General features: G+C 62.0%; 2 protein-coding genes across 4 annotated transcripts in view; both read left to right on the top strand.

The window, feature by feature from the left end:
• Positions 1–361, top strand: part of LOC132834558 (NACHT, LRR and PYD domains-containing protein 3-like) — a 30,627-nt gene extending 30,266 nt beyond the window's left edge. For all 3 annotated transcript variants that reach the window (XM_060853500.1, XM_060853498.1, XM_060853499.1), the window contains one exon: positions 1–361. This exon is cut by the window's left edge and continues 1,050 nt beyond it. The gene's annotated coding sequence lies outside the window, so the exon portion shown is untranslated.
• Positions 362–2,541: 2,180 nt separating this feature from the next.
• Positions 2,542–22,500, top strand: part of LOC132834503 (carbonic anhydrase 14-like) — a 28,788-nt gene continuing 8,829 nt past the window's right edge. The window contains exon 1 of the mRNA XM_060853427.1: positions 2,542–2,583. Coding sequence (XP_060709410.1) covers positions 2,542–2,583 — 42 coding nt within the window. The remainder of the gene's footprint in view (positions 2,584–22,500) is intronic.

The following is a 22,500-nucleotide window of genomic DNA, read 5'->3' as shown; positions in this document are numbered from 1 at the left end:
GCTCTTCCGAGGCTGCGATGAAGGGCTGGAAGTCGGTGGTTCTCGTTGTCAGGTCTTTCCTGGACTGCGACGAACACAGTGGGCCGAATGGTCACCCTCCCTGCTATATGCACATCTCAGGGATGAGGAGTTTCAGATGTTGGGTTGTTGGGACATCTGCGATTTGGAGATTGACTCAGCCGTCCAGGATTTGGAAAGAGACATGAATCTTGCTGTTGGAGGGACAGCTATTACAAAGAAGGCTGCCCTGAACTTTGGGCTGTTTGTGAATTTACAGCCAGTCAGGTTGAAGAGAAGTCGGAACTGCAAGTTACGTTCTCTCACAGAGAAGGACAGGATGAGCAGACACAGGAGGGCTGGGGGTGGGAGGGAGTCTGGTTCAGAGGAGGGGGGGGTGAGTGTGTGAGTATGTGTGCGTGTGTGTATGAGTGTGTATGTGTGTGAGTGTGCGCGTGTGTGAGTGTGTGTGTGTGTGTGTGTGTATATGTGTGTGTCTGTTTATGTGTGTTGTGTGAGGTTGTGTGTGTCTGTGTGTGTGTGACTGTGACTGTGTGTATATGTGAGTGTGAGTGTATGAGTGTTACTGTGTGTGTGAGAGTGTGTGAGTGTGTGTGTGAGTGTGTGAGTGAGTGTGTGTGAGTGTAAGTGTGTGTATGTGTGTGTGAGTGTGTGTGTGTGCATGTATGTGTGTGTGAGTGTGTGTGTGAGTGTGTGTGAGTGTGTGTGAGTGTAAGTGTGTGAATGTGTGTGTGAGTGTGAGTGTGTGTGTGTATATGTGTGTGTGTGCATGTATGTGTGTGTGAGTGTGTGTATGTGTTTATGTGTGAGTGTGAGCGTGTGTGTGTGTGTGTGTGTGTGTGTATATGTGCATGTGAGTGTATGTGTGCCTGTTTGTGTGTGTTGTGTGAGGTTGTGTGTGTCTGTGTGACTGTGACTGTGTGTATATGTGAGTGTGAGTGTATGAGTGTTACGGTGTGTGTGTGAGTGTGAGTGTGAGAGTGTGTATGTGTGTGTGTGAGTGTGAGTGTGTATGTGTGTGTGAGTGTGAGTGTGTATGTGTGTGTGAGTGTGAGGGTGGATGTGTGTGAGTGTGAGTGTGTGTGAGTGTGTGCGAGTGTGTGTGTGTGAGTGTGAGGGTGGATGTGTGTGTGTGTGAGTGTAAGTGTGTGTGTGAGTGTGTGCGAGTGTGTGTGTGTGTGTGTGAGTGTGAGGGTGGATATGTGTGTGTGTGTGAGTGTAAGTGTGTGTGTGAGTGTGTGCGAGTGTGAGTGTGTAAGGGGGTGAGGAAGTGAGGGGATCACTGAGTCCTTGCCAAGGATGAAGGCTACAGATGATAAAGTGAGACGTTTGTATTTGTATTAAATCCTATTGGAGACAGATTTGTAAATCTGTGAAAATAAAACCCCAGCTGTGAGAGTGGTGTACTACTGTAACGGCATGGAATGTCACCCTAATGTTCCCGCCGTGTTTATATAATCCTGGGGTGTGCTCCTGACAGGCCTGGCCAGGCTTTCCTGAACATCCTTCACTTGTCCTGAAGTGTTCGTGGTGAGTTAAAAGTGGTCTTGGTCTTTCGGATCCTTTGTCAGTCGCTGCCATCATCCTTTCCTCCATTTTCAGTGGATGTAAATCCAGCAGGGCCTTGCTTTGTTGGGACAGATTCCATCCTGGCCAGCTTTGAGAAGATTTGTAGCTCAGGTTGAGGTTCTGGATGCGGGTTTTGCTCGCTGAGCTGGAAGGTTCGGTTTCAGACGTTTCGTCACCCGACGCGCGGTGACATCTTCAGTGGGCCTCAGGATGAAGCACTGCTGATGAGCCCTGCCTTCTATTTATGCGTTTGGGTTGGTGATGTCACTTCCTGCGACATCACCAACCCAAACACACAAGCGGAAGGCAGGGATCATCAGCAGTGCTTCATCCTGAGGCCCACTGATGATGTTACCGCGCGTCGGGTGACGAAACATCTGAAACCGAACCTTCCAGCTCAGCGAGCACCGACAACCAGATACCATGCTGTCACGTGCAGTGATTACAATTAATGCTGAGATTTCTTTGATGATTTGATAGGAATGAATCGGGACAGAGTCTTGATGGGTGATAACAAAGGAGCATCTAATATGTCTAACCACGTGAAGCCTAATAATTCCACCTGCTTGGAAATGCTTTCTGTTATCCACGACCGAAGATAAAACGCGCAATACTAAACTGCTGATTCTCAACAACCCTCAGATCTTACTGTTGCTGGTCATTTGGTGTTTTTGTGTAGATTCGGGTTGGGACGGCTAACTCACTCGGTAAGATTATGCTGCAGAATGATATCAGAGGTGGAAAATGTGTTGCTGGAAAAGCGCAGCAGGTCAGGCAGCATCCGAGGAGCAGGAGATTCGACGTTTCGGGCATCAGCCCTTCGTCAGGAACATTCCTGAAGAAGGGCTCATGTCCGAAACGTCGATTCTCCTGCTCCTCGGATGCTGCCTAACCTGCTGCGCTTTTCCAGCTCTGATACTCCAGCACCTGCAGTCCGTACGTTCTCCGCCCAGAATGGTCTCAGCGTGTCCGAGTGCAAACCCCACGCCCAGCTTCGTAAGTGCTGGAGGAACGTCTGGCTCTGAGTTATAGACCTCATCCGACGAGAGGACGGGGTTAAATTATCTGAACCCTTGAGCCCCAAGAGGACAGGTCTACGCCGTTGAGAATTGGCTTGTGCTCAGGGGTGGGAGGATGTGACTGTCACTGGGTATGAAGACCCAGGAGGGGACCTCTGTCCCTTCCAACTGTCCTGCAGTAATGTGGTTCTTCCAGGCTGGACAGATGAGGGTGGGGGGAATGGCAGAAAAGATGAACGACAGCACATTGGCACAGGAAACCATCTCACAACGGTGGGAAGGATAAAGTAATGGAGGTTTACTAATTAAGGGACAGATACTGCCCACTGCACCCATGGGCAGGAATCCCGAAGGCAGCGTTACCCACCCAGTGCCAAGGGAAGGGAATTCTCTCAGCGCTGAGGAACTTCAGAGTGGGGATAGGGATTCAGGACTCATCATCCACACTACAGGTGGGACGATGTCTCAGAGGCAATGGGAGATTGTCCCAAAGTGTCCCAGGGATGTGCAGGTTAGGGTGGATTGGCCGTGGGAAATTGTCCCATAGTGTCCCAGGGATGTACAGGTTAGGGTGGATTGGCCACGGGAAATTGTCCCATAGTGCCCAGGGATGTGCAGGTTAGGGTGGATTGGCCATGGGAAATTGTCCCATAGTGCCCAGGGATGTGCAGGTTAGGATGGATTGGCCGTGGGAAATTGTCCCATAGTGCCCAGGGATGTGTAGGTTAGGGTGGATTGGCCATGGAATTTGTACCATAGTGTCCAGGGATGTGCAGGTTAGAGTGGGATTGGCCATGGGAAATTGTCCCATAGTGTCCCAGGGATGTGCAGGTTAGGGTGGGATTGGCCATGGGAAATTGTCCCATAGTGCCCAGGGATGTGCAGATTAGGGTGGATTGGCCGTGGGAAATTGTCCCATAGTGCCCAGGGATGTGCAGGTTAGGGTGGATTGGCCATGGGAAATTGTCCCATAGTGTCCAGGGATGTGCAGGTTAGGGTGGGATTGGCCATGGGAAATTGTCCCATAGTGCCCAGGGATGTGCAGGTTAGGGTGGGATTGGCCATGGGAAATTGTCTCATAGTGTCCAGGGATGTGCAGGTTAGGGTGGATTGGCCATGGGAAATTGTCCCATAGTGCCCAGGGATGTGCAGGTTAGGATGGATTGGCCGTGGGAAATTGTCCCATAGTGCCCAGAGATGTGCAGGTTAGGGTGGATTGGCCATGGGAAATTGTCCCATAGTGCCCAGGGATGTGCAGGTTAGTGTGGATTGGCCATGGGAAATTGTCCCATAGTGCCCAGGGATGTGCAGGTTAGGGTGGATTGGCCATGGGAAATTGTCCCATAGTGCCCAGGGATGTGCAGGTTATGGTGGATTGGCCATGGGAAATTGTCCCATAGTGCCCAGGGATGTGCAGGTTATGGTGGATTGGCCATGGGAAATTGTCCCATAGTGTCCAGGGATGTGCAGGTTAGGGTTATCAGTCAGGGACTAATAATGGGTGTTTCCTGTTCGGTGGGTCGGTGTGGACGTATTTCCACACTGCAGACATTATGTGCTCGATGATTATTCAGTGTCACGTCATCCAGGCGATTCTTGGGGAGTTAATCCGACTGACCCCCAGCCCTTTGAGGGAAGTCACTACTCCTCCTGCCTGCTTTCGTCGGCCGCCTGGAATACCCTGCCTGAGGGAACCCTCTCTCTCTCTCTCTGTCCGCGTCTCCTCTGTCCACCCCTCAATTCCGTCCTGCGGTGTCCCCAGGGATGTGTTTGCCTGTGGCCAGACCCCCTTCCGTGGTGAATGCTGGCTTACAGAGAGAGAGATGGTGGGTGATTGGGTCCACTCTATGCAAGGTCTCGATGGGCTGAACGGCCTGTTTGTGCACTGCACAGGATGTCCGACTGACCCGATGGGAGTGAAAGCCCCCCTTATCTGTCATAACGCAGGCGCGTTCTGGCGTTTTATTGATGTGTAAGTTCTGCTGCATGTATTTGTCATTCTGTTTGTCATTTTTATAAATGACCAGGAGGAGGGGCTAGAAGGTTGGGTGAGCAAGTTTGCGGATGATATGAAAGTCGGTGGAGTTGTTGACAGTGAGGAAGGATGTGGCAGGTTACAGTGGGATATAGATAAACTGCAGAGCTGGGCAGAAAGGTGGCAAATGGAGTTCAATGTCGCTGAGTGTGAAGGGATTCACTTTGGTAGGAGTAACAAGAAGATGGATTACTGGGCTAATGGTCGGATACTTGGTGGCGTAGATGATCAGAGGGATCTTGGTGTCCATGTACACAGATCTCTGAAAGTTGCCACCCAGGTAAATAGTGCTGTGAGGAAGGCATATGGTGTACTGGGCTTTATTGGTAGAGGAATTGAGTTCCGGAGTCCTGAGGTCATGTTGCAGTTGTATAAGACTCTGGTGAGGCCTCATCTGGAGTATTGTGTGCAGTTTTGGTCGCCATACTATAGGAAGGATGTGGAGGCACTGGAACGGGTGCAGAGGAGGTTTACCAGGATGTTGCCTGGTATGGTAGGAAGATCGTATGAGGAAAGGCTGAGGCACTTGGGGCTGTTCTCATTGGAGAAAAGAAGGTTTAGGGGTGACTTGATAGAGGTGTATAAGATGATTAGGGGTTTAGATAGGGTTGACCATGAGAACCTTTTTCCACGTATGGAGTCAGCTGTTACTAGGGGACACAGCTTTAAATTAAGGGGTGGTAGGTATAGGACAGATGTTAGGGGTAGATTCTTTACTCAGCGGGTTGTGAGTTCATGGAATGCCCTGCCAGTAGCAGTGGTGGACTCTCCCTCTTTATGGGCATTTAAACGGGCATTGGATAGGCATATGGAGGATAGTGGGCTAGTGTAGGTTAGGTGGGCAACATCGAGGGCCGAAGGGCCTGTACTGCGCTGTATTTTTCTATGTTCTATTTGAGAAGGTGAACTGGATTGAAAGCCAACGCGCGATGTCTTGCCTCAACCTCGTTTGATTTATTTCAAGACAACGGCGGCTACGTTTTAACCTTGCAAAACAAACGCTGTGATAATAATTGGTTCTAGTCTCTGCGTCGCTGTTCCCTGATTCCCGACCCAAGCAATGACAGAGACGACGACGACAAAACTCCCCCCCCCACCGAATATCAACCGCACTCTGTCGAAAGGCACACAGTGTGGAGGTTCAACACGTTCACCTTCCTGAGACACAGAGAGAGAGACACAGAGAGAGAGAGAGAGAGACTGGGCAGGTCAAGGGGGAGAAACTGTGATCAAGGGGAAACGTGAGGAGCTGAGAGTCAGAGAGACATACAGCCCAGAAACAGGCCCTTCGGCCCAACCCGTCCATGCTGTCCCAGTTATCCTAACCTAATCTAGTCCCATTTAGAGTCAAGAGAGATGTACAGCCCAGAAACAGGCCCTTCGGCCCAACCCCGTCCATGCTGTCCCAGATATCCTAACCTAATCTAGTCCCATTTAGAGTCAGAGAGATGGACAGCACAGAAACAGACCCTTCGGCCCAACCCATCCATGCTGCCCCAGATATCCTAACCTAATCTAGCCCCATGTGCCAGCACTTGGCCCATCTCCCTCTAAACCCTTCCTATTCATGTCCCCATCCACCTTTTAAATGCTGTCATTGTACCAGCCCCCACCACTTCCTCTGGCAGCTCATTCCATACACGTACCACCCTCTGGGGGAAAACGTTATCCCTTAGGTCCCTTTCCCCTCTCACCCTAAACCTATGCCCCTCTAGTTCTGGACTCCCCCACCCCAGGGGGAAAAGACTTTGTCTATTTACCCTATCCATGTCCCTCATGGTTTTGTAAACCTCTATAATGTCACCCCTCAGCCTCCGACGCTCCAGGGAAAACAGCCCCAGCCTGTTCAGCCTCTCCCTGTAGCTCAGACCCTCCAACCCTGGCAACATCCTTGTAAATCTTTTCTGAACACTTTCAAGTTTCACAACATCTTTCCGATAGGAAGGAGACCAGAATTACACTCAATATTCCAACAGTGGCCTAACCAATGTTCTGTACAGCCGCAACATGACCCTCCCAACTCCTGTACTCAATACTCTGCAGGGAAGGAGGGGGTGTTTGGGGATTGGAGGGAGGGAGGGGGTGTTTGGGGGAGGGTGGTAGGGGATATTTGGAGGAGGGGGTGTTTGGGAGAGGGAGGGAGGGGGTGTTTGGGGAGAGAGGGGGTGTTTGGGGAAGGGAGGGAGGGGGATTTTGGGGGAGAGAGGGAGGGGGAGTTTGGGGGAGGGAGAGATTGGGGTGTTTGGGGGAGGGGGTGAGGGAGTGGGTGTTTGGAGAGGGAGGGAGCGGGTGTTTAGGGGAGGGGGTGTTTGGGGACGGAGGGAGTGGGGTGTTTGTGGGAGGGAGGGGATTTTTGGGAAAGGAGGGGGAGGGGTGTTTTGGGGGAATCGATGATTGGTGGGGGGGGGTGCGGGGAGGGAGTCACTGGCCCACCCCCTCACTCGCCCCCTGCAGCAGGATCTTCAGCTCGTGATTCCAGGTTTCGAACCGAAAGGCGACCCGGATCTGGGAGACGTTGGAGCGGAACATGTCATTCCCAACGGGACCGTCTTTCAGGTAATCCACTCCCAGAAACCTCTGCTTCTCCTGGAGAGGGGGAGGGGGAGCAAGGAGGGAGAGGGGGTTAGCACTGACCCCACACCAACACGGGGACCCCAACACGGGGACCCCAACACCGGGACCCCAACACTGGGACCCCAACACCGGGACCCCAACACCGGGACACCAACATGGGGACCCCAACACCGTGACACCAACACCGCGACACCAACACCGGGACCCCAACACGGGGACCCCAACACCGGGACACCAACACCGCGACACCAACACCGGGACCCCAACACCGTGACACCAACACCGGGACACCAACACCGGGACCCCAACACCGTGACACCAACACCGCGACACCAACACCGGGACCCCAACACCGCGACACCAACACCGGGACACCAACACCGGGACCCCAACACCGGGACCCCAACACCGTGACCCCAACACCGTGACACCAACACCGCGACACCAACACCGGGACCCCAACACCGTGACACCAACACGGGGACACCAACACCGGGACACCAACACCGGGACCCCAACACCGCGACACCAACACCGCGACACCAACACCGGGACACCAACACGGGGACCCCAACACCGGGACACCAACACTGGGACACCAATACCGGGACCCCAACACTGGTACCGCAACACCGGGACCGCAACACCGGGACCCCAACACCGGGACTCCAACACCGGGACCCCAACACGGAGACCACAACACGGGGGCCCCAACACCGGGACCCCAACACCAGGACACCAACACCGGGACACCAACACCGGGACCCCAACACCGGGACACCAACACGGGGACACCAACACGGGGACCCCAACACCGGGACCCCAACACCGTGAAAACCAACACCGGGACACCAACACCGGGACACCAACACCGGGACACCAACACCGCGACCCCAACACCGGGACACCAACACCGGGACACCAACACCGGGACCCCAACACCGGGACCCCAACACCGCGACACCAACACGGGGACCCCAACACTGGGACCCCAACACCGGGACACCAACACCGAGACCCCAACACCGGGACCACAACACCGGGACCCCAACACCGGGACACCAACACCGGGACACCAACACCGGGAGCCCAACACCGCGACACCAACACCGGGACCCGAACACCGGGACACCAACACCGCGACACCAACACCGCGACACCAACACCGGGACCCCAACACCACGACACCAACACCACGACACCAACACGGGGACCCCAACACCGGGACCCCAACACCGGGACCCCAACACCGGGACACCAACACCGGGACCCCAACACCGGGACCCCAACACCGGGACCCCAACACGGGGACCCCAACACCGCGACCCCAACACCGGGACACCAACACGGGGACCCCAACACCGGGACCCCAACACCGGGACACCAACACGGGGACACCAACACCGGGACCCCAACACGGGGACCCCAACACCGGGACACCAACACGGGGACCCCAACACGGGGACCCCAACACCGGGACCCCAACACCGGGACCCCAACACGGGGACCCCAACACCGGGACCCCAACACCGGGACACCAACACCGGGACCCCAACACCGGGACACCAACACCACGACCCCAACACCGGGACCCCAACACCGCGACACCAACACGGGGACCCCAACACCGCGACCCCAACACCGGGACCCCAACACCGGGACCCCAACACCGGGACACCAACACCGGGACCCCAACACCGCGACCCCAACACCTCGACCCCAACACCGGGACCCCAACACCGCGACACCAACACCGGGACCCCAACACCGGGACACCAACACGGGGACCCCAACACCGGGACCCCAACACCGGGACACCAACACCGGGAAACCAACACCGGGACACCAACACCGGGACCCCAACACCGGGACCCCAACACCGGAACACCAACACCGGGACCCCATCACCGGGACCCCAACACCTGGACCCCAACACCGGGACACCAACACCGGGACCCCAACACCGGGACCCCATCACCGGGACACCAACACCGGGACACCAACACCGGGACCCCAACACCGCGACACCAACACCGCGACACCAACACCGCGACACCAACACCGCGACACCAACACCGGGACCCCAACACCTGGACCCCAACACCGCGATACCAACACCGGGACCCCAACACCGGGGCCCCAACACCGGGACACCAACACCGGGACCCCAACACCGGACACCAACACCAGGACCCCAACACCTGGACCCAAACACCGGGACCCCAACACCGGGACCCCAACACCGGGACACCAACACCGGGACCCCAACACGGGGACACCACCACCGGGACCCCAACAACGGGACCGCAACACCGGGATCCCAACACCGGGATCCCAACACCGCGACACCAACACCGGGACCCCAACACCGGGACACCAACACCGGGACCCCAACACCGCGACACCAACACCGCGACACCAACACCGGGACACCAACACCGGGACACCAACACCGGGACACCAACACCGGGACCCCAACACCGGGACACCAACACCGGGACCCCAACACCGCGACACCAACACCGGGACCCCAACACGGAGACCCCAACACCTGGACCCCAACACCGGGACCCCAACACCAAGACCCCAACACGGAGACCCCACCACCGGGATCCCAACACCGGGACACCAACACCGGGACCCCAACACCGGGACCCCAACACTGGGACCCCAACACCAGGACACCAACACCGGGACCCCAACACCGCGACACCAACACCGGGACCCCAACACAGAGACCCCAACACCTGGACCCCAACACCGGGACCCCAACACCAAGACCCCAACACGGAGACCCCACCACCGGGATCCCAACACCGGGACACCAACACCGGGACCCCAACACCGGGACCCCAACACTGGGACCCCAACACCGGGACACCAACACCGGGACCCCAACACGGGGACCCCAACACCGCGACTCCAACACCGCGACCCCAAAACCGGTACCCCAACACCGCGACCCCAACACGGGGACCCCAGCACCGCGACCCCAACACGGGGACCCCAACACCGCGACCCCAACACCGGGACCCCAACACCGAGACCCCAGCACCGGGAACGCAACATCGGGACCCCAACACCGGGACCCCAACACCGCGACCCCAACACCGCGACCCCAACACCGGGACCCCAACACCGCGACCCCAACACCGGGACACCAACACCGCGACACCAACACGGGGACCCCAACACCGCGACACCAACACGGGGACCCCAACACCGCGACCCCAACACCGGGACCCCAACACCGCGACCCCAACACCGGGACACCAACACCGGGACACCAACACCGGGACCCCAACACCGGGACACCAACACGGGGACCCCAACACCGGGAACGCAACACCGGGACACCAACACCGAGACCCCAGCACCGGGAACGCAACATCGAGACCCCAACACCGAGACCCCAGCACCGGGAACGCAACACCGGGACACCAACACCGGGACCCCAACACCGGGACACCAACACCGGGACCTCAACACCGCGACACCAACACGGGGACCCCAACACCGCGACACCAACACCGGGACCCCAACACCGGGACACCAACACCGGGTACGCAACACCGGGACACCAACACCGCGACCCCAACACCGGGACCCCAACACCGGGACACCAACACCGGGACCCCAACACTGGGACCCCAACACGGGGACACCAACACCGCGACACCAACACGGGGACCCCAACACGGGGACACCAACACCGGGACCCCAACACCGGGAACCCAACACCGGGAACCCAACACCGGGACACCAACACCGGGACACCAACACCGGGACACCAACACCGGGACCCCAACACGGGGACCCCAACACCGGGACACCAACACCGGGACACCAACACCGGGACCCCAACACGGGGACCCCAACACCGGGACCCCAACACCGGGACCCCAACACGGGGACACCAACACCGGGACACCAACACCGGGAACCCAACACCGGGACACCAACACCGGGACACCAACACCGCGACCCCAACACCGCGACACCAACACGGGGACCCCAACACCGGGACCCCAACACCGGGACCCCAACACCGGGACACCAACACCGAGACACCAACACCGGGACCCCAACACCGGGACCCCAACACGGGGACACCAACACCGGGACCCCAACACCGCGACACCAACACCGGGACACCAACACCGGGACCCCAACACCGGGACCCCAACACCGGCACCCCAACACGGGGACCCCAACACCGGGACACCAACACTGGGACACCAATATCGGGACCCCAACACCGGGACCCCAACACCTGGACCCCAACACCAGGACCCCAACACCGGGACCCCAACACCAGGACACCAACACCGAGACCCCAGCACCGGGACACCAACAACGGGACCCCAACACGGGGACACCAACACCGCGACACCAACACCGGGATCCCAACACCGCGACCCCAACACGGGGACCCCAACACCGCGACCCCAACATGGGGACCCCAACACCGCGACCCCAACACCGCGACCCCAACACCAGGACACCAACACCGGGACCCCAACACCAGGACACCAACACCGGGACCCCAACACCTGGACCCCAACACCGGGACCCCAACACCGAGACCCCAGCACCGGGACACCAACAACGGGACCCCAACACGGGGACACCAACACCGAGACCCCAGCACCGGGACACCAACAACGGGACCCCAACACGGGGACACCAACACCGCGACACCAACACCGGGATCCCAACACCGCGACACCAACACGGGGACCCCAACACCGGGACACCAACATGGGGACCCCAACACCGCGACCCCAACACCGCGACCCCAACACCAGGACACCAACACCGGGACCCCAACACCGGGACCCCAACACCGGGACACCAACACCAGGACCACAACACCGGGACACCAACACCGGCACCCCAACACCGGGACCCCAACACCGGGACACCATCACCGGGACCACAACACCGGGACACCAACACCTGGACCCCAACACCACGACACCAACACCGGGACACCAACACCGGGACACCAACACCGGGATCCCAACACCGCGACCCCAACACGGGGACCCCAACATCGGGACCCCAACACCGGGACACCAACACCGGGACCCCAACACCGGGACCCCAACACCGGGACACCAACACCGGGACCCCAACACCGGGACCCCAACACCGGGACCCCAACACCGGGACCCCAACACCGGGACCCCAACACGGGGACACCAACACCGGGACACCAACACCGGGACACCAACACCAAGACCCCAACACGGAGACCCCAACACCGCGACCCCAACACCGGGATCCCAACACCGCGACCCCAACACGGGGACCCCAACACCGCGACCCCAACATGGGGACCCCAACACCGGGACCCCAACACCGGGACCCCGACACCGGGACACCAACACCTGGACCCCAACACCGGGACACCAACACCGGGACACCAACACCTGGACCCCAACACCGGGACCCCAACACCGGGACACCAACACCGGGACACCAACACCGGGACCCCAACACCGGGACCCCAACACCAGGACACCAACACCGAGACCCCAGCACCGGGACACCAACAACGGGACCCCAACACGGGGACACCAACACCGCGACACCAACACCGGGATCCCAACACCGCGACCCCAACACGGGGACCCCAACACCGCGACCCCAATATGGGGACCCCAACACCGGGACCCCAACACCGCGACCCCAACACCGGGACACCAACACCGGGACCCCAACACCGGGACACCAACACCAGGACCCCAACACCGGAACACCAACACCGGGACACCAACACCGGGACACCAACACCTGGACCCCAACACCGGGACCCCAACACCGCGACACCAACACCGGGACACCAACACCGGGACCCCAACACCGGGACCCCAACACCGGGAACCCAACACCGGGACACCAACACCGGGACCCCAACACCGGGACCCCAACACCGGGACATCAACACCTGGACCCCAACACCGGGACCCCAACACCGGGACCCCAACACCGGGACCCCAACACCTGGACCCCAACACCGGGACCCCAACACCGGGACCCCAACACCAGGACACCAACACCGAGACCCCAGCACCGGGACACCAACAATGGGACCCCAAAACGGGGACACCAACACCGCGACACCAACACGGGGACACCAACACGGGGACCCCAACACCGGGACCCCAACACCGGGAATCAAACACCGGGACCCCAACACCGGGACCCCAACACCGGGACCCCAACACCGGGACACCAACACCGGGACCCCAACACGGGGACCCCAACACCGGGACCCCAACACGGGGACACCAACACCGGGACCCCAACACCGGGACCCCAACCCCGGGACACCAACACCGCGACCCCAACACCGCGACACCAACACGGGGACACCAACACAGGAACCCCAACACCGGGACCCCAACACCGGGACACCAACACCAGGACCCCAACACCGGGACCCCAACACGGGGACACCAACACCGGGACCCCAACACCGCGACACCAACACCGCGACACCAACACCGGGACCCCAACACCGGGACACCAACACCGGGACCCCAACACCGGGACCCCAACACCGGGACCCCAACACGGGGACCCCAACACCGGGACCCCAACACCGGGACACCAACACCGGGACACCAACACCGGGACCCCAACACCGGGACACCAACACGGGGACACCAACACCGGACCCCAACACCGGGACACCAACACCGGGACCCCAACACGGAGACCCCAACACGGGGACACAAACAACGGGACCCCAACACGGAGACCCCAACACGGGGACACCAACACCGGGACCCCAACACCGGGACACCAACACGGGGACCCCAACACCGGGACCCCAACACCAGGACACCAACACCGAGACCCCAGCACCGGGACACCAACACCGGGACCCCAACACCGGGACCCCAACACGGAGACCCCAACACCGAGACCCCAACACCGGGACCCCAACACCGGGACACCAACAACGGGACCCCAACACCGGGACACCAACACCGGGATCCCAACACGGGGACCCCAACATCGGGACCCCAACACGGGGACCCCAACATCGGGACCCCAACACCGGGACCCCAACACCGGCACCCCAACACCGGCACCCCAACACGGGGACCCCAACACCGGGACACCAACACCGGGACCCCAACACCGGGACACCAACACGGGGACACCAACACCGGGACCCCAACACCGGGACACCAACACGGAGACCCCAACACCGGGACACCAACACCGGGACCCCAACACGGAGACCCCAACACCGGGACACCAACACCGAGACCCCAGCACCGGGACCCCAACACCGGGACCCCAACACCGGGACCCCAACACGGAGACCCCAACACCGGGACACCAACACGGGGACCCCAACACCGGGACCCCAACACTGGGATCCCAACACGGGGACCCCAACATCGGGACCCCAACACGGGGACCCCAACATCGGGACCCCAACACCGGGACAACAACAGCGGGACACCAACACCGGGACACCAACACCGGGACCCCAACACCGGGACCCCAACACCGGGACACCAACACCGGGACCCCAACACCGCGACACCAACACCGGGACACCAACACCGGGACCCCAACACCGGGACACCAACACCGGGACCCCAACACCGGGACACCAACACCGGGACCCCAACACGGAGACCCCAACACCGGGACACCAACACCGGGACCCCAACACGGAGACCCCAACACCGGGACCCCAACACCGGGACACCAACACGGGGACCCCAACACGGAGACCCCAACACCGGGACACCAACACCGGGACCCCAACACCGAGACCCCAGAACCGGGACCCCAACACCGGGACCCCAACACCGGGACCCCAACACGGAGACCCCAACACCGAGACCCCAACACCGGGACCCCAACACCGGGACACCAACACCGGGACCCCAACACCGGGACCCCAACACCGGGATCACAACACGGGGACCCCAACATCGGGACCCCAACACGGGGACCCCAACACCGGGACCCCAACACCGGGACACCAACACCTGGACACCAACACCGGGACCCCAACACCGCGACACCAACACCGGGACACCAACACCGGGACCCCAAAACCTGGACCCCAACACCGGGACCCCAACACCGGGACACCAACACCGGGTACGCAACACCGGGACACCAACACCGCGACCCCAACACCGGGACCCCAACACCGGGACACCAACACCGGGACCCCAACACTGGGACCCCAACACGGGGACACCAACACCGCGACACCAACACGGGGACCCCAACACGGGGACACCAACACCGGGACCCCAACACCGGGAACCCAACACCGGGAACCCAACACCGGGACACCAACACCGGGACACCAACACCGGGACACCAACACCGGGACCCCAACACGGGGACCCCAACACCGGGACACCAACACCGGGACACCAACACCGGGACCCCAACACGGGGACCCCAACACCGGGACCCCAACACCGGGACCCCAACACGGGGACACCAACACCGGGACACCAACACCGGGAACCCAACACCGGGACACCAACACCGGGACACCAACACCGCGACCCCAACACCGCGACACCAACACGGGGACCCCAACACCGGGACCCCAACACCGGGACACCAACACCGAGACACCAACACCGGGACCCCAACACCGGGACCCCAACACGGGGACACCAACACCGGGACCCCAACACCGCGACACCAACACCGGGACCCCAACACCGGGACCCCAACACCGGGACCCCAACACCGGCACCCCAACACGGGGACCCCAACACCGGGACACCAACACTGGGACACCAATATCGGGACCCCAACACCGGGACCCCAACACCTGGACCCCAACACCAGGACCCCAACACCGGGACCCCAACACCGGGACACCAACACCGAGACCCCAGCACCGGGACACCAACAACGGGACCCCAACACGGGGACACCAACACCGCGACACCAACACCGGGATCCCAACACCGCGACCCCAACACGGGGACCCCAACACCGCGACCCCAACATGGGGACCCCAACACCGCGACCCCAACACCGCGACCCCAACACCAGGACACCAACACCGGGACCCCAACACCAGGACACCAACACCGGGACCCCAACACCGGGACCCCAACACCGGGACCCCAACACCGAGACCCCAGCACCGGGACACCAACAACGGGACCCCAACACGGGGACACCAACACCGAGACCCCAGCACCGGGACACCAACAACGGGACCCCAACACGGGGACACCAACACCGCGACACCAACACCGGGATCCCAACACCGCGACACCAACACGGGGACCCCAACACCGGGACACCAACATGGGGACCCCAACACCGCGACCCCAACACCGCGACCCCAACACCAGGACACCAACACCGGGACCCCAACACCGGGACCCCAACACCGGGACACCAACACCAGGACCACAACACCGGGACACCAACACCGGCACCCCAACACCGGGACCCCAACACCGGGACACCATCACCGGGACCACAACACCGGGACACCAACACCTGGACCCCAACACCACGACACCAACACCGGGACACCAACACCGGGACACCAACACCGGGATCCCAACACCGCGACCCCAACACGGGGACCCCAACACCGGGACCCCAACACCGGGACACCAACACCGGGACCCCAACACCGGGACCCCAACACCGGGACACCAACACCGGGACCCCAACACCGGGACCCCAACACCGGGACCCCAACACCGGGACCCCAACACCGGGACCCCAACACGGGGACACCAACACCGGGACACCAACACCGGGACACCAACACCAAGACCCCAACACGGAGACCCCAACACCGCGACCCCAACACCGGGATCCCAACACCGCGACCCCAACACGGGGACCCCAACACCGCGACCCCAACATGGGGACCCCAACACCGGGACCCCAACACCGCGACCCCAACACCGGGACCCCGACACCGGGACACCAACACCAGGGCCCCAACACCGGGACACCAACACCTGGACCCCAACACCGGGACACCAACACCGGGACACCAACACCGGGACACCAACACCTGGACCCCAACACCGGGACCCCAACACCGGGACACCAACACCGGGACACCAACACCGGGACCCCAACACCGGGACCCCAACACCAGGACACCAACACCGAGACCCCAGCACCGGGACACCAACAACGGGACCCCAACACGGGGACACCAACACCGCGACACCAACACCTGGACCCCAACACCACGACACCAACACCGGGACACCAACACCGGGACACCAACACCGGGATCCCAACACCGCGACCCCAACACGGGGACCCCAACATCGGGACCCCAACACCGGGACACCAACACCGGGACCCCAACACCGGGACCCCAACACCGGGACACCAACACCGGGACCCCAACACCTGGACCCCAACACCGGGACCCCAACACCGGGACCCCAACACCGGGACCCCAACACGGGGACACCAACACCGGGACACCAACACCGGGACACCAACACCAAGACCCCAACACGGAGACCCCAACACCGCGACCCCAACACCGGGATCCCAACACCGCGGCCCCAACACGGGGACCCCAACACCGCGACCCCAACATGGGGACCCCAACACCGGGACCCCAACACCGCGACCCCAACACCGGGACCCCGACACCGGGACACCAACACCAGGGCCCCAACACCGGGACACCAACACCTGGACCCCAACACCGGGACACCAACACCGGGACACCAACACCTGGACCCCAACACCGGGACCCCAACACCGGGACACCAACACCGGGACACCAACACCGGGACCCCAACACCGGGACCCCAACACCAGGACACCAACACCGAGACCCCAGCACCGGGACACCAACAACGGGACCCCAACACGGGGACACCAACACCACGACACCAACACCGGGATCCCAACACCGCGACCCCAACACGGGGACCCCAACACCGCGACCCCAATATGGGGACCCCAACACCGGGACCCCAACACCGCGACCCCAACACCGGGACACCAACACCGGGACCCCAACACCGGGACACCAACACCAGGACCCCAACACCGGAACACCAACACCGGGACACCAACACCGGGACACCAACACCTGGACCCCAACACCGGGACCCCAACACCGCGACACCAACACCGGGACACCAACACCGGGACCCCAACACCGGGACCCCAACACCGGGACCCCAACACCGGGACACCAACACCGGGACCCCAACACCGGGACCCCAACACCGGGACCCCAACACCTGGACCCCAACACCGGGACCCCAACACCGGGAACCCAACACCGGGACCCCAACACCTGGACCCCAACACCGGGACCCCAACACCGGGACCCCAACACCAGGACACCAACACCGAGACCCCAGCACCGGGACACCAACAATGGGACCCCAACACGGGGACACCAACACCGCGACACCAACACGGGGACACCAACACGGGGACCCCAACACCGGGACCCCAACACCGGGAATCAAACACCGGGACCCCAACACCGGGACCCCAACACCGGGACCCCAACACCGGGACACCAACACCGGGACCCCAACACGGGGACCCCAACACCGGGACCCCAACACGGGGACACCAACACCGCGACACCAACACCGGGATCCCAACACCACGACCCCAACACGGGGACCCCAACACCGCGACCCCAATATGGGGACCCCAACACCGGGACCCCAACACCGCGACCCCAACACCGGGACACCAACACCGGGACCCCAACACCGGGACACCAACACCAGGACCCCAACACCGGAACACCAACACCGGGACACCAACACCGGGACACCAACACCTGGACCCCAACACCGGGACCCCAACACCGCGACACCAACACCGGGACACCAACACCGGGACCCCAACACCGGGACCCCAACACCGGGAACCCAACACCGGGACACCAACACCGGGACCCCAACACCGGGACCCCAACACCGGGACATCAACACCTGGACCCCAACACCGGGACCCCAACACCGGGAACCCAACACCGGGACCCCAACACCTGGACCCCAACACCGGGACCCCAACACCGGGACCCCAACACCAGGACACCAACACCGAGACCCCAGCACCGGGACACCAACAATGGGACCCCAACACGGGGACACCAACACCGCGACACCAACACGGGGACACCAACACGGGGACCCCAACACCGGGACCCCAACACCGGGAATCAAACACCGGGACCCCAACACCGGGACCCCAACACCGGGACCCCAACACCGGGACACCAACACCGGGACCCCAACACGGGGACCCCAACACCGGGACCCCAACACGGGGACACCAACACCGGGACCCCAACACCGGGACCCCAACCCCGGGACACCAACACCGCGACCCCAACACCGCGACACCAACACGGGGACACCAACACAGGAACCCCAACACCGGGACCCCAACACCGGGACACCAACACCAGGACCCCAACACCGGGACCCCAACACGGGGACACCAACACCGGGACCCCAACACCGCGACACCAACACCGCGACACCAACACCGGGACCCCAACACCGGGACACCAACACCGGGACCCCAACACCGGGACCCCAACACCGGGACCCCAACACGGGGACCCCAACACCGGGACCCCAACACCGGGACACCAACACCGGGACACCAACACCGGGACCCCAACACCGGGACACCAACACGGGGACACCAACACCGGACCCCAACACCGGGACACCAACACCGGGACCCCAACACGGAGACCCCAACACGGGGACACAAACAACGGGACCCCAACACGGAGACCCCAACACGGGGACACCAACACCGGGACCCCAACACCGGGACACCAACACGGGGACCCCAACACCGGGACCCCAACACCAGGACACCAACACCGAGACCCCAGCACCGGGACACCAACACCGGGACCCCAACACCGGGACCCCAACACGGAGACCCCAACACCGAGACCCCAACACCGGGACCCCAACACCGGGACACCAACAACGGGACCCCAACACCGGGACACCAACACCGGGATCCCAACACGGGGACCCCAACATCGGGACCCCAACACGGGGACCCCAACATCGGGACCCCAACACCGGGACCCCAACACCGGCACCCCAACACCGGCACCCCAACACGGGGACCCCAACACCGGGACACCAACACCGGGACCCCAACACCGGGACACCAACACGGGGACACCAACACCGGGACCCCAACACCGGGACACCAACACGGAGACCCCAACACCGGGACACCAACACCGGGACCCCAACACGGAGACCCCAACACCGGGACACCAACACCGAGACCCCAGCACCGGGACCCCAACACCGGGACCCCAACACCGGGACCCCAACACGGAGACCCCAACACCGGGACACCAACACCGGGACCCCAACACCGGGACACCAACACGGGGACCCCAACACCGCGACACCAACACCGGGACACCAACACCGGGACCCCAACACCGGGACACCAACACCGGGACCCCAACACCGGGACACCAACACTGGGATCCCAACACCGGGACCCCAACATCGGGACCCCAACACGGGGACCCCAACATCGGGACCCCAACACCGGGACAACAACAGCGGGACACCAACACCGGGACACCAACACCGGGACCCCAACACCGCGACACCAACACCGGGACACCAACACCGGGACCCCAACACCGGGACACCAACACCGGGACCCCAACACCGGGACACCAACACCGGGACCCCAACACGGAGACCCCAACACCGGGACACCAACACCGGGACCCCAACACGGAGACCCCAACACCGGGACCCCAACACGGGGACACCAACACGGGGACCCCAACACGGAGACCCCAACACCGGGACACCAACACCGGGACCCCAACACCGAGACCCCAACACCGGGACCCCAACACGGAGACCCCAACACCGAGACCCCAACACCGGGACCCCAACACCGGGACACCAACACCGGGACCCCAACACCGGGACCCCAACACCGGGATCACAACACGGGGACCCCAACATCGGGACCCCAACACGGGGACCCCAACACCGGGACCCCAACACCGGGACACCAACACCTGGACACCAACACCGGGACCCCAACACCGCGACACCAACACCGGGACACCAACACCGGGACCCCAAAACCTGGACCCCAACACCGGGACCCCAACACCGGGACACCAACACCGGGTACGCAACACCGGGACACCAACACCGCGACCCCAACACCGGGACCCCAACACCGGGACACCAACACCGGGACCCCAACACTGGGACCCCAACACGGGACACCAACACCGCGACACCAACACGGGGACCCCAACACGGGGACACCAACACCGGGACCCCAACACCGGGAACCCAACACCGGGAACCCAACACCGGGACACCAACACCGGGACACCAACACCGGGACACCAACACCGGGACCCCAACACGGGGACCCCAACACCGGGACACCAACACCGGGACACCAACACCGGGACCCCAACACGGGGACCCCAACACCGGGACCCCAACACCGGGACCCCAACACGGGGACACCAACACCGGGACACCAACACCGGGAACCCAACACCGGGACACCAACACCGGGACACCAACACCGCGACCCCAACACCGCGACACCAACACGGGGACCCCAACACCGGGACACCAACACCGGGACCCCAACACCGGGACACCAACACCGAGACACCAACACCGGGACCCCAACACCGGGACCCCAACACGGGGACACCAACACCGGGACCCCAACACCGCGACACCAACACCGGGACACCAACACCGGGACCCCAACACGGGGACCCCAACACCGGCACCCCAACACGGGGACCCCAACACCGGGACACCAACACTGGGACACCAATATCGGGACCCCAACACCGGGACCCCAACACCTGGACCCCAACACCAGGACCCCAACACCGGGACCCCAACACCAGGACACCAACACCGAGACCCCAGCACCGGGACACCAACAACGGGACCCCAACACGGGGACACCAACACCGCGACACCAACACCGGGATCCCAACACCGCGACCCCAACACGGGGACCCCAACACCGCGACCCCAACATGGGGACCCCAACACCGCGACCCCAACACCGCGACCCCAACACCAGGACACCAACACCGGGACCCCAACACCGGGACACCAACACCGGGACCCCAACACCGGGACCCCAACACCGGGACCCCAACACCGAGACCCCAGCACCGGGACACCAACAACGGGACCCCAACACGGGGACACCAACACCGAGACCCCAGCACCGGGACACCAT

Source organism: Hemiscyllium ocellatum, chromosome 40 (assembly GCF_020745735.1).
Source record: "Hemiscyllium ocellatum isolate sHemOce1 chromosome 40, sHemOce1.pat.X.cur, whole genome shotgun sequence".
Classification (NCBI taxonomy): domain Eukaryota; kingdom Metazoa; phylum Chordata; class Chondrichthyes; order Orectolobiformes; family Hemiscylliidae; genus Hemiscyllium; species Hemiscyllium ocellatum.
This window is presented reverse-complemented; position numbering and strand designations above follow the sequence as displayed.